The sequence below is a fragment of the Urocitellus parryii genome, chromosome 8 (genome assembly GCF_045843805.1).
Source record: "Urocitellus parryii isolate mUroPar1 chromosome 8, mUroPar1.hap1, whole genome shotgun sequence".
Taxonomy (NCBI): Eukaryota; Metazoa; Chordata; class Mammalia; order Rodentia; family Sciuridae; genus Urocitellus; species Urocitellus parryii.
The window spans coordinates 14,102,830-14,117,266 of record NC_135538.1 but is presented as its reverse complement, the minus strand read 5'-3'; the positions used below and the strand labels follow the sequence as shown (position 1 = coordinate 14,117,266).

At 38.7% G+C, this 14,437-nt stretch overlaps 1 protein-coding gene across 2 annotated transcripts in view; it reads right to left on the bottom strand.

The window, feature by feature from the left end:
• Positions 1–14,437, bottom strand: part of Syne1 (spectrin repeat containing nuclear envelope protein 1) — a 419,401-nt gene that overhangs the window by 93,527 nt on the left and 311,437 nt on the right. For both annotated transcript variants that reach the window (XM_077802046.1, XM_026399944.2), the window contains 6 exons: positions 13,811–13,967; positions 12,381–12,512; positions 11,996–12,151; positions 11,002–11,211; positions 5,930–6,031; positions 1,813–1,932 (listed from right to left, as the gene is read on the bottom strand). In XM_077802046.1, coding sequence (XP_077658172.1) covers positions 1,813–1,932; positions 5,930–6,031; positions 11,002–11,211; positions 11,996–12,151; positions 12,381–12,512; positions 13,811–13,967 — 877 coding nt within the window. The remainder of the gene's footprint in view (positions 1–1,812; positions 1,933–5,929; positions 6,032–11,001; positions 11,212–11,995; positions 12,152–12,380; positions 12,513–13,810; positions 13,968–14,437) is intronic.

The window sequence follows — 14,437 nt, the reverse complement described above, 5'->3', positions numbered from 1 at the left end:
TAGATGGACTTGAAAATAAAGATATAAGGGGAAAAAAAGCTAAAAATCTAAAAAAAAATTATGCCTATAAAAAAATAAGCTCAATATTTTAAGATTCCAAAGGACATAAAAAAGAGTTTCCTAGAGATGGCGCAGGAGACAGATTTGACAACTCTATTCTCAGGAAAGCCAACAGTCTGCAATGAGATGTGGGCTGAACATGGTGAAAAAGTGTCCATGTGGCTGAGGGGGTGTCATAGAAAATACAATTTTAATTTTTACAATGTTCTCAGCATTTATATAATTTTAGAATAATTGAATACAGTATCCTTAACATTTCTGTCTGCTAAACGATATCAGATTTGGGATTGTCTTTGAAATAAAGAGCTAGAGAAACAGAGGAGTTTGATGTGAGCAGAAAGACTTGAAGACTTAAAAGGGCCATGTTTTCGCCAAATGTGGTGAGTAAATAACCATTTAATCTGGGAAGACATTCCAGGAGATGATGATGTGCCAAACAGAAAATTTACTGGAGGCACATGGACCTGCTCAGTGCATCATCTCAAGGATGAGCAGCCAGAAGATTCAGCCTGGAAAAGTTCAGCCTTAATGCCGATTTGCAGCTGTGATGTTGGACTCTTACACCTGACACTGAAGCTCTGGTGGGAAACCATCTAAAAAGTGCAAGGCAAAGCTTTGGGATTATGACACTGTGCAATGCTAGATAAAGGAATGGGGCAGTTAAAATGGAAATGGCCTTTTGCTTCTAAGAGCTATTTCATGTTCTCCAAAGAAGGAACTTGTGACCTTGGACTTGACTCATACTATAATCCTCAATTGTTTTGCAATAGACATTCAGAGAAACCCGTGTGTGTGTGTGTGTGTGTGTGTGTGTGTGTGTGTGTGTGTATTTAGGTGTGTGTGTGGTTGAGAGAGAGAGAGAGAGAGAGAGAGAGAGAGAGAGAGAGAGAGACTCTGACTGTACGTGCCTGTGCATAATTTTTTCTTAATATAACATAACTACATTGTCAGATGCTAAATTTCACTGGTCAAGTATCTTACAATTGTCTTCCCACCCTGATATCAGACTTTTGCTTGTATCTGATCTAGAAAAGCAAATTATCTCCAAATATTATTCTCTGTTCCTAAGGATGCCAGGAAGTCTATTAGATTTCAACCACTTTCTACTTTTTCAATTTTTCTCTTTTGCTGTTGTTCTAGAATTGAAACAATGTCTCCATTCTGCATGTATAGAAAAATAAGCTACAGTTTTTTAATATTAAAAAACCTTTTTTTAAAAAGTATTACTTCAATACTTGGGGAGATAATGAAATATAGTCCTATTCCCGTTTTAACTTATCTAAGTAGGAGTGGTCATAATTTTTATCTTCTGAGTCGAAGACAGTAAGTTACTATTGAACTAGATCATAATATTTTTAGCCACCAGAATAATAATGCAAATATCAGAAAAAAATGTGAATCTTAGAAGTATGTGAATGTAATTCATTTTATTGCACTAAATATGAGAAAAGCTTAAGAAAAGTTTCTAAGACTTACATGGAAGAAAGGTTGAGACCTAAATTTGGGGTTTTATAAAGAAAGCCAAGGAAAGGGGCTGGGGTTGTAGCTCAGCAATAGAGTACTCACCCTGAATGTGGGAGGCACTGGGTTCAATCCTCAGCACCACATAAAAATAAAATAAAGGTATTGTGTCCACCTACAACTAAATAAAAAACCTAAAAAAAAAGAAAGCCAAGGAAATAGAATAATATTTTATCAACCCTGAGTTAGAATGTACCTCTGCACCTGGATAGAGTCCACTGAAGACTGTACCTGGAGCTTGGAGAGTTCTTGCAGGGAAGCCTGCTCCATCTGCAATTTGTCACCACGCCTTTTTAATTCAGTGATTCCTGCATCCAGTTCCTTTAGTCCCTCTTCCGCCTGTTGTATTGCCTAGGTAAGATTTATGTCATTTCATTAAACTCCTAAGGACAATTCCACCCCCACCCCCACTCCTGCACAAAGTCTGATTTTTGTGGCTCTATTTGTTCTTCTTCCCTCTACAAACAAACAAAAACAAACAAACAAACAAAAATGAGTCACATCAACAAAACATAAAGAGCATGGTCATATTTTAAAAAGAGAAGAAACCCCTTTATTACAGTACAGCCCTACCTTTTTAGAGATAAGGAGGTAGGAAGGATGTGGGGTTGAGGATTGGGAGAAGGGCTGGGTGAATAGAAATACCTAAACAGGAAGCAAGATGTAGAATATGTTGGCAAAAGTATTTGCATAACATTTTCTAGGGTATCATGTCTTGTTTCCTGAAATGCAGCGGGAAGCACCTTTGGAGAGAGACGCAGGAAGGCAACAGGAGATATCTGACAGCGTGGTGAGGAGGCTCTCTCATTGTTGTAAAATGGAAAATAAACCAAGCAGAAACTAGCAAAGTGGCTGCCATTGCAGAGCTTTGTCTTTAGTAGAAAAAGCACAAGATCTCATCCTGGACCTCAAGGAGCTGATGGTCTGGTCAGGAAGACAGAGGAAAACAAACAAGGCTGAACACAATTAAGTGCTAAACTTTATGGTGCAACCCTTCTCCACTAAAGGAGTCTGGAGAAGAGACATAACAGACCAGCAAATCCTGGGCTAAGGAGGCTCCTGGAAGAAGTGCAGTATCAGTTGTCCTTGAAGGCTGAAAAGAACCTGAACTCCAGATGGCAGATGAAGCACGCGTGGTGTGTCCAGTATTTTTTCTTTTCTAAAATTTCATTGCAATCACACCAAACATTTTGCTTGCTAGTTTTTGGAGTGTTACCCCCATAAATCCACAACGGCAAGGGAACAAGAAGATAATACCAACAAAATCCTGGAAGCTGAAGTTGGGAAGAGCACATGAAACATGACTTAGAAAGTGTGGGAGCTTAATCCTAATCTTACAGCAGATCCACACCACTAGATTCAGAAGATCCACACCATCAAATTTAGAACCATGGGAATCTCAGGAACTCTGAGTCAAGGAGGAGGGTGCTGAGAAAGAGGGCTGGTAAGAAGCTACCTGAAGAGCAGTTAAATCCCCAGGTCCCCTCCTCACTCCACACTGCCCCTTCCCCTCCCTGATGAAAGACTGACAGTTCATTTTCTGGGAGAAGGTAAGTGCTTGATTGAAAACTGGGGAATAAAATGATAAAATGCCATATACAATGCTCAAGTCTTTTTCTCTTTCAAGAACTGCCATGGACAGTAGTATAGATTGAAGGAAAAAAATCTCTTAAGACCAGTAGAGAAGCCCTAAAAATTGGACACAAAGATTTTCCAAAATGGCCCCCACACATCACCCTTCACTATCTCAAACTTGTCAAGCTCCATCCTTACTTAAAGTTCCCATTCTGCTGTTTTGTCCTCAACCTAAATGTAAACAGACAATAAAACATGCCTGTATACCTCAGAAAAACCTCCAACATGAAAGACAGAGAATGACCTAAGTAAACAAATAAAAACAACTCGGAGCAAAACAGATTATACAGAAAATTTTCAACCAACAAATAAATCATTAATGTACCCAGAGAGATTACAAAAGATAATGCACTCATTAAAAAAAGAACAGGATACTATAAAAAAGGATGATTCAGAGAATCAAAATAAGCTTGGGAAAATTAACCACAAAATAAGAAATGGATGGAGCTGAAACTGAAGAAGAGTCCCAGAAAATAGAGCAAAAGGACAGAGAGAGAAAAAGATTTCTTGATTAAAAATATTAGAGGATTGGACAAAAATATCCAATATATGATTGAAAAGGGAGACATACAAACTGAAGAAATAAAAAAAAATATTAAATAAATGACTAGAAAAGTTTCCAGAATGGAAAGATGAGAATTTTGCAAAATTAAAAAAGCCCATTGAGTTCCCAGCCCAATGGATAAAAATAGACCCTCCCCCAAGGCATGTGATTGAGAAATTTCAGAGCACTGGGGATCTTAGGGAGTCGGGATGATTTTTAGATTCCTCAATCTGACACTGGAATCTAAAAAAACAATGTAGTCAAAGCTTCCAAACTCCAAAAGAAATTTCTAAGCAAGAATTCTATAAAGTGCCAAACAATCAAATGTGAACATAGGATAAGAATATGTCAACATGCAAGAGCTTGAAAATATAGCTATCATGTACACTTTCTTAGGAAGCATATGCACTAATAAAACAAGAAAGCAATCTAACAAAAAGAAAGGCTCAGGACTCAGCAAAGAGTAGGTGCAGTAGAGGGAGAAATGTAGGGGCAGCCTAAGAAGACAGCTATGCACCAAGCTCACCTGCAACAGGTGTGTTCTAGGGGGAGCCCTGTGACTCAGGTGAGGAGCAAATACCCTGAGGAGTGGCATTGCATGCCTTCTGCTATTTTTACCTTTTTAATCCAAGAAGGATAGGAGTGGAATTAGCACACTCATGAGCTGCTTTCCATTTACTCAAATAGATAATCAAATTGTTTATTCAGTGACATTTATTTAGTTATATTGGTCAATAATTAGTAAAAAAAAAAATGTTACTTGTGATCACATCTATCTTTTTTTTCACATAAGAAGTCTAACACAAGATATCACCACGGGTGTTCAAATCTCATTTGGAATCACATGTGTTATAAACAAAAAAATTAAAAGATCTTTTCATGTGGAAGATATAATATAACAATGATTTTTAATTGGGGGTAAATGAGAAATCTCTTCTAAAATCAGATGAAACTAGGGTCGATAAAAATGCAGATTCACATGTTATTCTGCAAATGATTTCAGGTCTCCCTCTCACGTATGTATTGTGGGAGATTTCTATTGCAGGTTATTCTTTGTGGTTTACCCAAAGATCCCTTGGGGTCCACAGAAATGAGGTAAAAAATTCCACTCAACACACACTTCCCATCATGCCTAGTAGCTGATGTGTAGTGTCCTTCTCATTTCTTGACCTCTCTCTGTTTTCATTGTCAACACCCTGGTTCACATTCTCAAACTTTCTCCTCAGGGCAGCTTCCTGCTTCCTAAGCCTGCTGCTGCCATGATGGCCATCCACAAAAGGGACCTGGAACGGACATCCATTCTTCCTCTCCAACATCCTCATGACTTTCCTCTGCCAGGACTCTCCAAGGTGAGTAAAAGTACCCGGAAGATTGCAAGTTGATCAACCAGGATGAAACACTATGCATTTGACCACAATCATTCTTAATTTTCATTTTTGTATATGCTTTCTGAGATAGCATGGTGCCTGCTTATAATTTATAAGTAAATACGCATGTAGTTGTGGTGTATATCTATTTATTATTCTTAAATAATGGGGTATATAATCAATGAATTGTAGAGACCCCTGGTTTACAGAATAATCAAACTATATGACATTCTGCAGGCCCTCCAGACTACTTCAAGTTTACTCATCCGATCTTATTTCTTTTCCATAGTTTTCATCCGTGCTAAATTCAACTGACTGGATTACCTGTGTCTCCTGAATTTATGCCTTTTTTCTTGTTGGACTTTGGTACCTTCCTTCTAAGTCACTATGTGTCCAAATCTCCTGCATGTCCAATTTCCTTCTACGAAGTCTTCCCAGACTCTCTATCTGCTGGAGGTAATTTACCCCCTTCTGAATGTCTAGAGTTCTTTCTACCATTCCAAGGACAGCCTGACCTTCTGTCCTTGGGAACATGTTTAATCACATTGTTGGGTAGCAAACTTCTTCAGATCAGCATCTGTCACTGACACCTTTACCTATCTTACATTTTCTAGGTCCACACAGAAGTGACAAGAGTCAGTGTCACCAGATATGATATTCAAATCCAGCATTCAAAACGAAAATATATGACAAACAAAAAAATGCCACAATAAGCCATTAATCTTTCATAGACTCTTTGAAACGTCATAATACACCAGATATTTGTGCATTTGCTTTTCTAGTAGAAGGCAGCTGCAAATACCTCTATTTGTTCTGCTACAGGCTGTTCAAACACATTTGCCAGTTTCTGCAGAATGATGTATTTATTGTCAGCCAATGATGTAAACAGCACCTTCAGGTCATTCTAAGGAGGAAAACAACAGGAAGACTTAGCATGTGTAACAGAGAATTCAAAATGATCCTAAATATAATATAGATTTCTAGAAATTATACCAAGTTATCCCTTGGTATCTGTAGGAATTGTTTCCAGGACCCCCCACCCCCCAATACAAAAATCCAGGGATGTTCAAATGTCTTATAGAAGTTGATATAAAATTTGCATACGACCTGTACACATCCTCCCAAACACCAGATTGCTTATAATACCTCACAGGTAAATGCCATTGCAGGGGAAAAGCACACACGAGTGCACACAATTGTTTCCCTAAATATTTTCAATCAGTGCTTGATTGAATCAGTGGGTGTATAACCCACAGATATTCAGGGTTGATGGTAGTTGTGTAGGATTTAATTTTCAGGAGGAACAAAAATGTTTCATGGGAAGGTAAAAGGGACTAGTAACTGTTTATCTTGGGGCTAAAATTGATTTTTTTTTTTTTTTGGTGGTGCTGGGGATTGAACCAGGGCCTTGTCCCTGTGAGGCAAACACTCTATCAACTGAGCCATATGCTCAGCCCTAAAACTTGACTTTTGAAGAATTTACTACACAAAGCATTTTCCACATAATGAAAGGGAGTTGACATATATAAGTAATAAATAATACTGGTCTTCTTAATTTTGTTAAATCTGAAATAAATGAACACATTTGAATATTTCAGTAGTAATAGAATTATTTTTATCTAAGAAAACAATCTACAGGTGTTTCCCAGTTTGGGAAATAATATGATTTTTAGGAATAATATATTTTTCTTTTCATTCTCTTTCTTCTCCTTTCCTTACTGTCTTCTTCAATTCTTTTCAAAGAATTTGTGCAACTTTTTATAAAATTCCATCCAGAAGTTAAGAAAATAAATATTATCTATTAGGACCAGAGACTTTAAGAGACAACACTAAAAGGTCTTAGTCACGTTATTTGTTCCTAAAGATTCATTTAAATGTTCAATATACTTATATGCAGTTAGACTCTTACAAAAAAGGAGAGAGCTCTCAGAACTTCGGTACTCAATGTCAAAGGAAATAAGGAGTTGTAACAATATTTACATTAAAACACTTCCAAACTTCCCAGAAACATCAGCAATATTAAAATTCTGTATCGTATTAGTCACCCAACACATATGCAGGACTGGCTGCTCATCGGAGGATGAAGCTCAGCTCTTCACGTCCTCCTCACTGGGGGCAAGTATGAGAATACAGAGTCCATGTGCAAGAATCCTGACTTAAGGGAAGGATAACCATAGCAAGGAAAAGAAACCAACTTTAAGGCCATGTGGAGGTGTGATATTGCAAATGCAGGGCCAAAAGGCAAAGGAATGGGTGGATTATGCAGGGGAGAACATGGAGGGCTGGGGGTGGAGCTTCCTGGTAGAGAGCTTGCCTAGTATATGCTAGGTCCTGGGTTCCATCCCTAACATTGAAAAAAAGAAACAAGAAAATGGACAGAGAGAGAGGGAGAGGGAGAGGGAGAGGGAGGGAGGGAGGGAGGGAGGGGGAGGGAGAGAGAGAGAGAGAGAGAGAGAGAGAGAGAGAGAGAGAGAGAGAGAAGGAGAAGAAGAAGAAGAAGCAGAAGGAGGAAGAGGAGGAGGAAGAGGAATTCAAACCCATGTTCAAGCTCAGAGGCCAACTAAATAAATTATTATAGCAGCATTGAAAACCTGAATCATTTGCATGAATTCTGATAACATTTGCATTTACTCAATGTGTTCAAGGTAAGGTCATACATGCCATTAGAATCATCACACACTTATCTTGTAAGCACAGTGAAAGATGTTTCTCATTCACTTGAACAGATATAAAAGCAATAAAGTCTCCACTATATCCATATATTTATAATAAAGTCAGTTTAATTAATCTAAAGGGTAACAGTATACATTTCATAGGTTAGAAATGAAGAATGCGTGTTTACTTCTCATATGTCATTTTTATATTTTTAATAGTGCATTTTCTCTTAACTATGTTCTACTGAAGATAATAGGAACCAAGATTACATTTCTGGAAGCCACACTAATTATTGTGAGAGAGAGAGAGAGATTACTCAAGAAGATAGATAATAATGTGATTGATTTAAAACTTACTAAATAAAAATATTAAAAGGTGCTAATAATCTTACCAACATTGGTATTTTCTTAAGATTAAAAATTCATTATGATTAAAACCCCAAAAGATTTAACCAATTATTATTACTAATGATACAGCAAGATGATCAAGTTATCTATATAGTAAGATAATATGTCCTTTTTTTTTTTTTTTTTTTTTGTAGTCAGTGGAGCTACTAGGAGGGTATAAAGGGGCAGGGTTCTGGTTGTTGAGGATCAGGGTCCATGGAAAGTTTCAAGCTTTAAAATTAGTGATACTGCCTCACTCTTTCATTAATGATTCTTTTTTTTCACTTTAAAAAATGACTTCAAATACTGAATTACCTATTTAGGAAAGTTATTTTGGATTAAGTCTATGAGACAAAAAAATAAATTCAGAAGTTGACAGTTTGACTTGCCTGTGGTTCCACAAGCATAATAGACATAACAGACATAGCATCTAGGGACCCTTCCACATTGTCATTGGATTTAGAATTGTGTTAAGAGTCTGGCAAAAGTTGATGCTCAAAGCTGGCTTGGAAAAGGAGGACATGCCATTTCAACAACTCTTGAGCACTGACAGCACACCAGGTGCTTGGTACAAAGTAAGAGCAAATGGTTTGAGACTTGATCCTTCATTATATTACCATTGGAACTCTTTTTTCAATTAAATTGGAACAAAAACATTTGAATTGTCAGTTTTTGTTGGTGAGCTGGCCACCAACAAGTAGAAACTTGTTGGCAAAAGGAAAATAGAGAACATGATTTAAAGAGAGTTTTGTGATTGCATGTTCTTCTCCTAGTTCCAAAGTACTCATGCTTAGTTCATATTTTCCTGTGACTGGTTATAATTACCAACAAAATTTTAAAATGTCAGGACAATAATATAAGAAATGCAATTCAAAAAAGCAAAATGCACCTTTGAGAAACACATACATTTTCACAGTTACTCTCCCCTCATGCACGGCTGATAGACTAGCATGCTGTTAAAACTCAGTATATTAGTTCATGAAAGATGAATTTTAGAGAAATGAAAAAAATTTTCATAAATTACATAATGGTCTGTTTAAGACATACTTAGTATATTTACATGCAATCAAATATGCATCTGAAACAAAACACTTAAACAATAATCCCTGCTTTTCTGACTTGAAGTGAATTTTTTTTCCTCGCTATGTACTACACAACCTAAAGGCACAGATGTGAATGTCCCTTCCAGACTATTCCTCCATGCCACAGACCTGCATACACAAATGTCTACTGTGACTCTGTGCCCCATATCGCAATCAATGGTACCACAAGTAACCTGGGCGTGCCCACTGCTATCCACCAGCCTTCTCTGCTGGTCAAGGGCCCCAAAGGGGCAAGTCAGAATCCCTGGAGCTCTTGGGCATTCCCCCTGTCTCTCATTCTCTACATCAAACCATCAACAAACGCTTTCCATCTGGCTCTGCCTTCAGAATGTATCTTCAGAGGACTATTAGTCTCCATCTCTCTTGCCATAATATAAAATAGAAAAGTGCTCTTTGATAACCATGAAGGAGTAATTCAACCTTTCTCTTGGTTTTAGATCCTCTACCACTACGCTTATTAGCAAGAACAACTACAACAACAAAAATTGGCTGGGTGCCCATGTATCAGGCACTGCTTAGAGCACTTCACATATTTTAACTTATTTTGTTCTTACAGCACTAGGAGAAAATTACTAAGAGTGTGATTTAATAGTTGAAGATATTAACTGCTTAGAGAAGATAAGCAGCTTATACTACAGTAAGGGACAGAGCCAGATTTTGAACCCAGAGTGCAAAATTAACACATAGGGATACTGAATTGATTAAATACAATAACACATCTGAAATCTGTGTGTATGAATAAAACATAAGTTTGAGTCAACCTCAGCAACTTAATGTGACTGTGCTAAAAATAGATTTAAAAAAAAAAGTGGTGGTGGGGGGAATGTAGCTCAGTGGTAAAGCACCCCTGGGTTCACTCTCCAGTCCAAAAAAAACCCACACGATTGCAACACTTTTAATGGATAGTTTTAAGAATGTAGACTTCTGGAAGGTAGTGGTAATTTGTCGCACTAGATGGCTATCTAGAAAATTCCACATGTCTAAGTAAATACAGAATTCATTTGATATTAGTATTTTCTTTTTTTGCAAATCAAAATTTTGTATCAATCTGTGAGCTAGACTAATTAGAAGCATCTATTTTGTATATCTAGAATGTTTTCTAAAAAAAAAAAGCATCCAATTAAAATTAAATATTTCCACATGGTGCATTTTACTAGGAATGAAAAATCAATATTAAAAGTTTATCAGCAGCTCTTGCATTTGTTTTAGTGTACCCTCATATAAGAAAAGTTTCATGACCATACTACTATTTAGTTGACATCGAAATAATTGTGTAGAATTCCAAAATGAAGCAAAAAGGTAGTGAGTCTGAGGGTGAGGGTTGGAAGGCAGTGCCATACATTTCAACACAGGTAGAAGCAATCAGAAACCTCTCGGGTACTGAAGCCTGGGGTACCTTCCACATCGTAGCAGCTGCAGCATGTTCTTGGGTAATATATACAGAACTCCACTACTGCCCCTGGAAACTTTGATTATAATAAGCAAAAAATTTGACTTTTTTGGTTGAAGTTAAGTTTTTTACTCAGCACTTAGAGTCGTTTTCTCAACCTTCCATTTCTAGAAGCATGAAACATTTTGTTTTCTAATCCTATAGTTCCATCTGCATGTAATTCTCTTGCTCTTCATTGAACACTTGAAAGAAAAAAAGATTTTCTTACCTCAATGAGACACCCTGTTGATTATTACTGACTGTATCCTAAAAATGGAAAAAACAGAAAACTCCTCTTTACCTGGAAATTTAGTATTTGCTGAAGTCTTTCCTTCATCTGATGACATCGCTGATTCACTACTGTGTCTAGTAAGGACAATCTGCCCAAAAGACACCCCAAAGTATCTTCAATGACATCCCGGTTATCGCCATTCTCAGGAAAAGTTTGGGAAAACAAGTTCTTATTCTTATCCATTTCTTCAGACATTTCCTTGATGTCTTTGGCAAGGGCCTAGGGTTGATAAAGGAGAAACTTTGTTTCTGTGTTTAGATCGTTGAATCAGTATGCAAAAAAGTCATTTCCTCATAGAAAATCCACTAAATCTTACTGCTTATTAATCTCTACATCAAGGCCAATTCATCTTTTTTTCCCCAGACTTCTATGCATAATAGGAAAGTTGGGGTTTTTGGGGGGGTCAGAGTACCAGGGATTGAACTCAGGGGCGCTCAACCACTGAGCCACATCCCCAGCCCCATTTTGTATTTTATTTAGAGACAGGTTCTCACTGAGTTGCTTAGGACCTCACTTTTGCTGGCTTTGAACTCTTGATCCTCTTGCCTCAGCCTCCCTAGCCACTGGGATTACAGGTATGTGCCATTGTGCCCAGTGGAAAGTTGCTTTTGAAGAGATTTTTTTTCTCAACAACTTTACATCATTAGCTCATAATAGTACAAACTGATACAAAAAAAAATGAGTCTTGTAAAGCACAATGTAGGAATCCAGTATTGTTTTTAAAGCATGTGTTTCATTATATGGCAGATTGATGATATGCAATAATTTTCTAGCATTTTGCGTTTTTCCTCCCCCTTTTTACACAATATAAGGGATAAAAAAGGCATACATATCTATGAGGCTTTTCTGTATTCAAACAATTCTGTCCTGCACTGTGTTACTTGGGAGTACACCTTTGTGCTTCATTAGATCTGTTTTATTCATACCTTCATATTGGAAATTAATTACTCATTATCAAAACTCATCGAGCTTTAAAATCTCACACAGAATCTGCCATCCTTACCTCTTGGTTGAAGAGACACGTCTCTGTTTCTTCGGGCAGAAGTGCGGTGGCGACAAACAAACGCTCCTCAACGTCATCTAGCCAGGTGGAGGTGGCTGAGACTCCGTCGTACAGCTTTTGCTCCAGGTGCACGTTCTGCCTCTTGGCTCCTCCACCCTGAGAAGCAGCAGGTACGGGATAAGGAACCCATGACAGTGTTTTGAGGAATCAAAAATACTAGGAGGGACTCCAGGGACCAGTGGCTTTTGGTTCAGGGCTCATCCCTCCTGTTGGCTCTCAGTGCTCATGCGCAGGGGTGGAACAGCTCTGCAGAGGCAGAGGGGACCCATGCGAGCAGGGCAAGGCCCAGCCAAGACAAGACAAGCACACAGGGGCACAGGCCTACCTGGGACGAAACCTCCTGGAAGGCCTGGTTCAGTCCATCCAGCAAAGACGTCACTGCGGATTTGTCTTGTGCCTGCCCATCCCCTCTGTACAGTGGCACGCCAGACAGGAGTCGATTTGACCTGCTGTAAAGCTGCAGGCCAACAGGGACACCTTATTTAAGAGCATAGGTACTATGTCCCCATTTTCTCATTTAAGTGCTCACTGGAGGAGATGCTGCCTTCAGGAACCGAATGCTTTAAATTCCCCAGGCCAGAGCTGGTGACTCTTCACGCAGACCCCCTGGCTGGAGCAGCCGGGAGAGGTGGGAGCAGGCATGTCATGCCATGTGGCTTTGGACAGTGGGATAGAAATGCATGGCTCTGGAGACACATATGCAAGGGTCGCCAGACACAAGGTGACACACTGTGGCCCTTAGGTTAGATGCCTCTTCTTAGTTGGTCCTGGCCACTTATAGCCATATCCTCGTGCCTGCTTTGACAGCTCCTGCTTCGCCCTCCCAGATGTCATGCAGTACTGACGCCTTTCTTTCCAGTTCAGTCTCCCCCAGTCCCTGAGCCAGCTGTGCCCAGAGTGGTAAGACCAACAGTAAAGGTCTTCGAATTCATCCTAACAAAAATTCGCTGTCTTGGTATGAGCCTAGATGGACATGCTCTGGCTCAAGACCTGGGCCTAGGCTCCTATTGCAGAATCCCAGAGCCACAACTGTGGTAGGCATCCCAGGCATGACTGGGTTCCTGGCTCCCTGGTTACTCTCCAAACTCTCAAATTCCTCTGACTTCCTGTTATTCCCTGGCTTCTCCATAGAGTGAACTAACAGTGATTATTTACCTGGGACCTTCTGTGGCCATATTCAATTCCCTTGAACTTGGCATGCTCGGTGGAACCAAGCCCAATATCACACAGTACCCATCCCAGGACCCAACCTGACACAGGGGTCAGTAACCATTCTAGCTGACCACTGGCTTCCCTTCCTTCAGACCCTCTGAGGTTCCAATATGTTTTTCATTAAGACCTTTTAAAATTATTAAATACTGGAAGTAGCCATGGAAAATAAGATGACTTGACAACTTAGTTCCAGATTTGTGGAATTCCATTTGCCCTGGATGTGTATATCCTCAATTTTTATCCATAATTTTCCATGTGGGAAAAAATAAAATAAAATTTAATGGCCTATGCTAGTGAGGAGTCAGATATTAATCATGCTTGAAGGAAAATATTACCTGGAAATCAAATAAATTTTCACATAGAAATATACAATTATTAAGGGAAATGTGAAGCAGGCTTGTTAAGAAAAATATAGGATGAATAATTTGCATCATATCTTAGTTTGGAATTGATAATGAAAATATAGATCATTGCACACATTCCCTTAGCATAAGGCACACATCTCTGATGTTTCTTAATATAGAAAAGCAAAACGTTTGATACCACTTGCTCTTGTTCCTGTTCCAGAACATTCTGTAGTAGTTTCTGCTTGGTACTAAATTCTTGGTGCAGGCTTTCCCATTTCATTCTCATCTGGTCTTCCGCAGATGATTTCTCCCCTTCCATCCCCAACTCCTGGGATAACACATCAGGTTTTTCGCTATTAGAAGAATAAATAGTCTAAGTTTACAATGTGTACAAAAAAAAAAGCAACAAGAGAGGTCACATTGTGTGTCCTAGGCCTGAACTTACAAACTGGAGCAAGATCACCTTGGTCATTAGCTATGCCTTAAAAATATAAATTGAAACAGAAATACAGAGACTACAACTAAGTATCGTCTTATTCACAATTTAACTGTGAGCATAATGAATATTTTAAAAATACATTAACAAAAACTGCAGTATGATTATGGAGCGGCATCCTTTGATATCTAGTCTACAAATTAGTTCAAAACCCTGAAAATGTTAACTCGTCTATGAGAGGTTTTACCATGACGTGAGCCTACAGAATGTCAGGACATGCACTGGAAGGACAGAGCTTGGGGGAAGGAGGGGACCCTGAGAAACTGTGGCTTTGGAGTGAGCATCTAGATCAGAGCCCTCTCTAGAGACAAGTGTGGTTCAGAATAA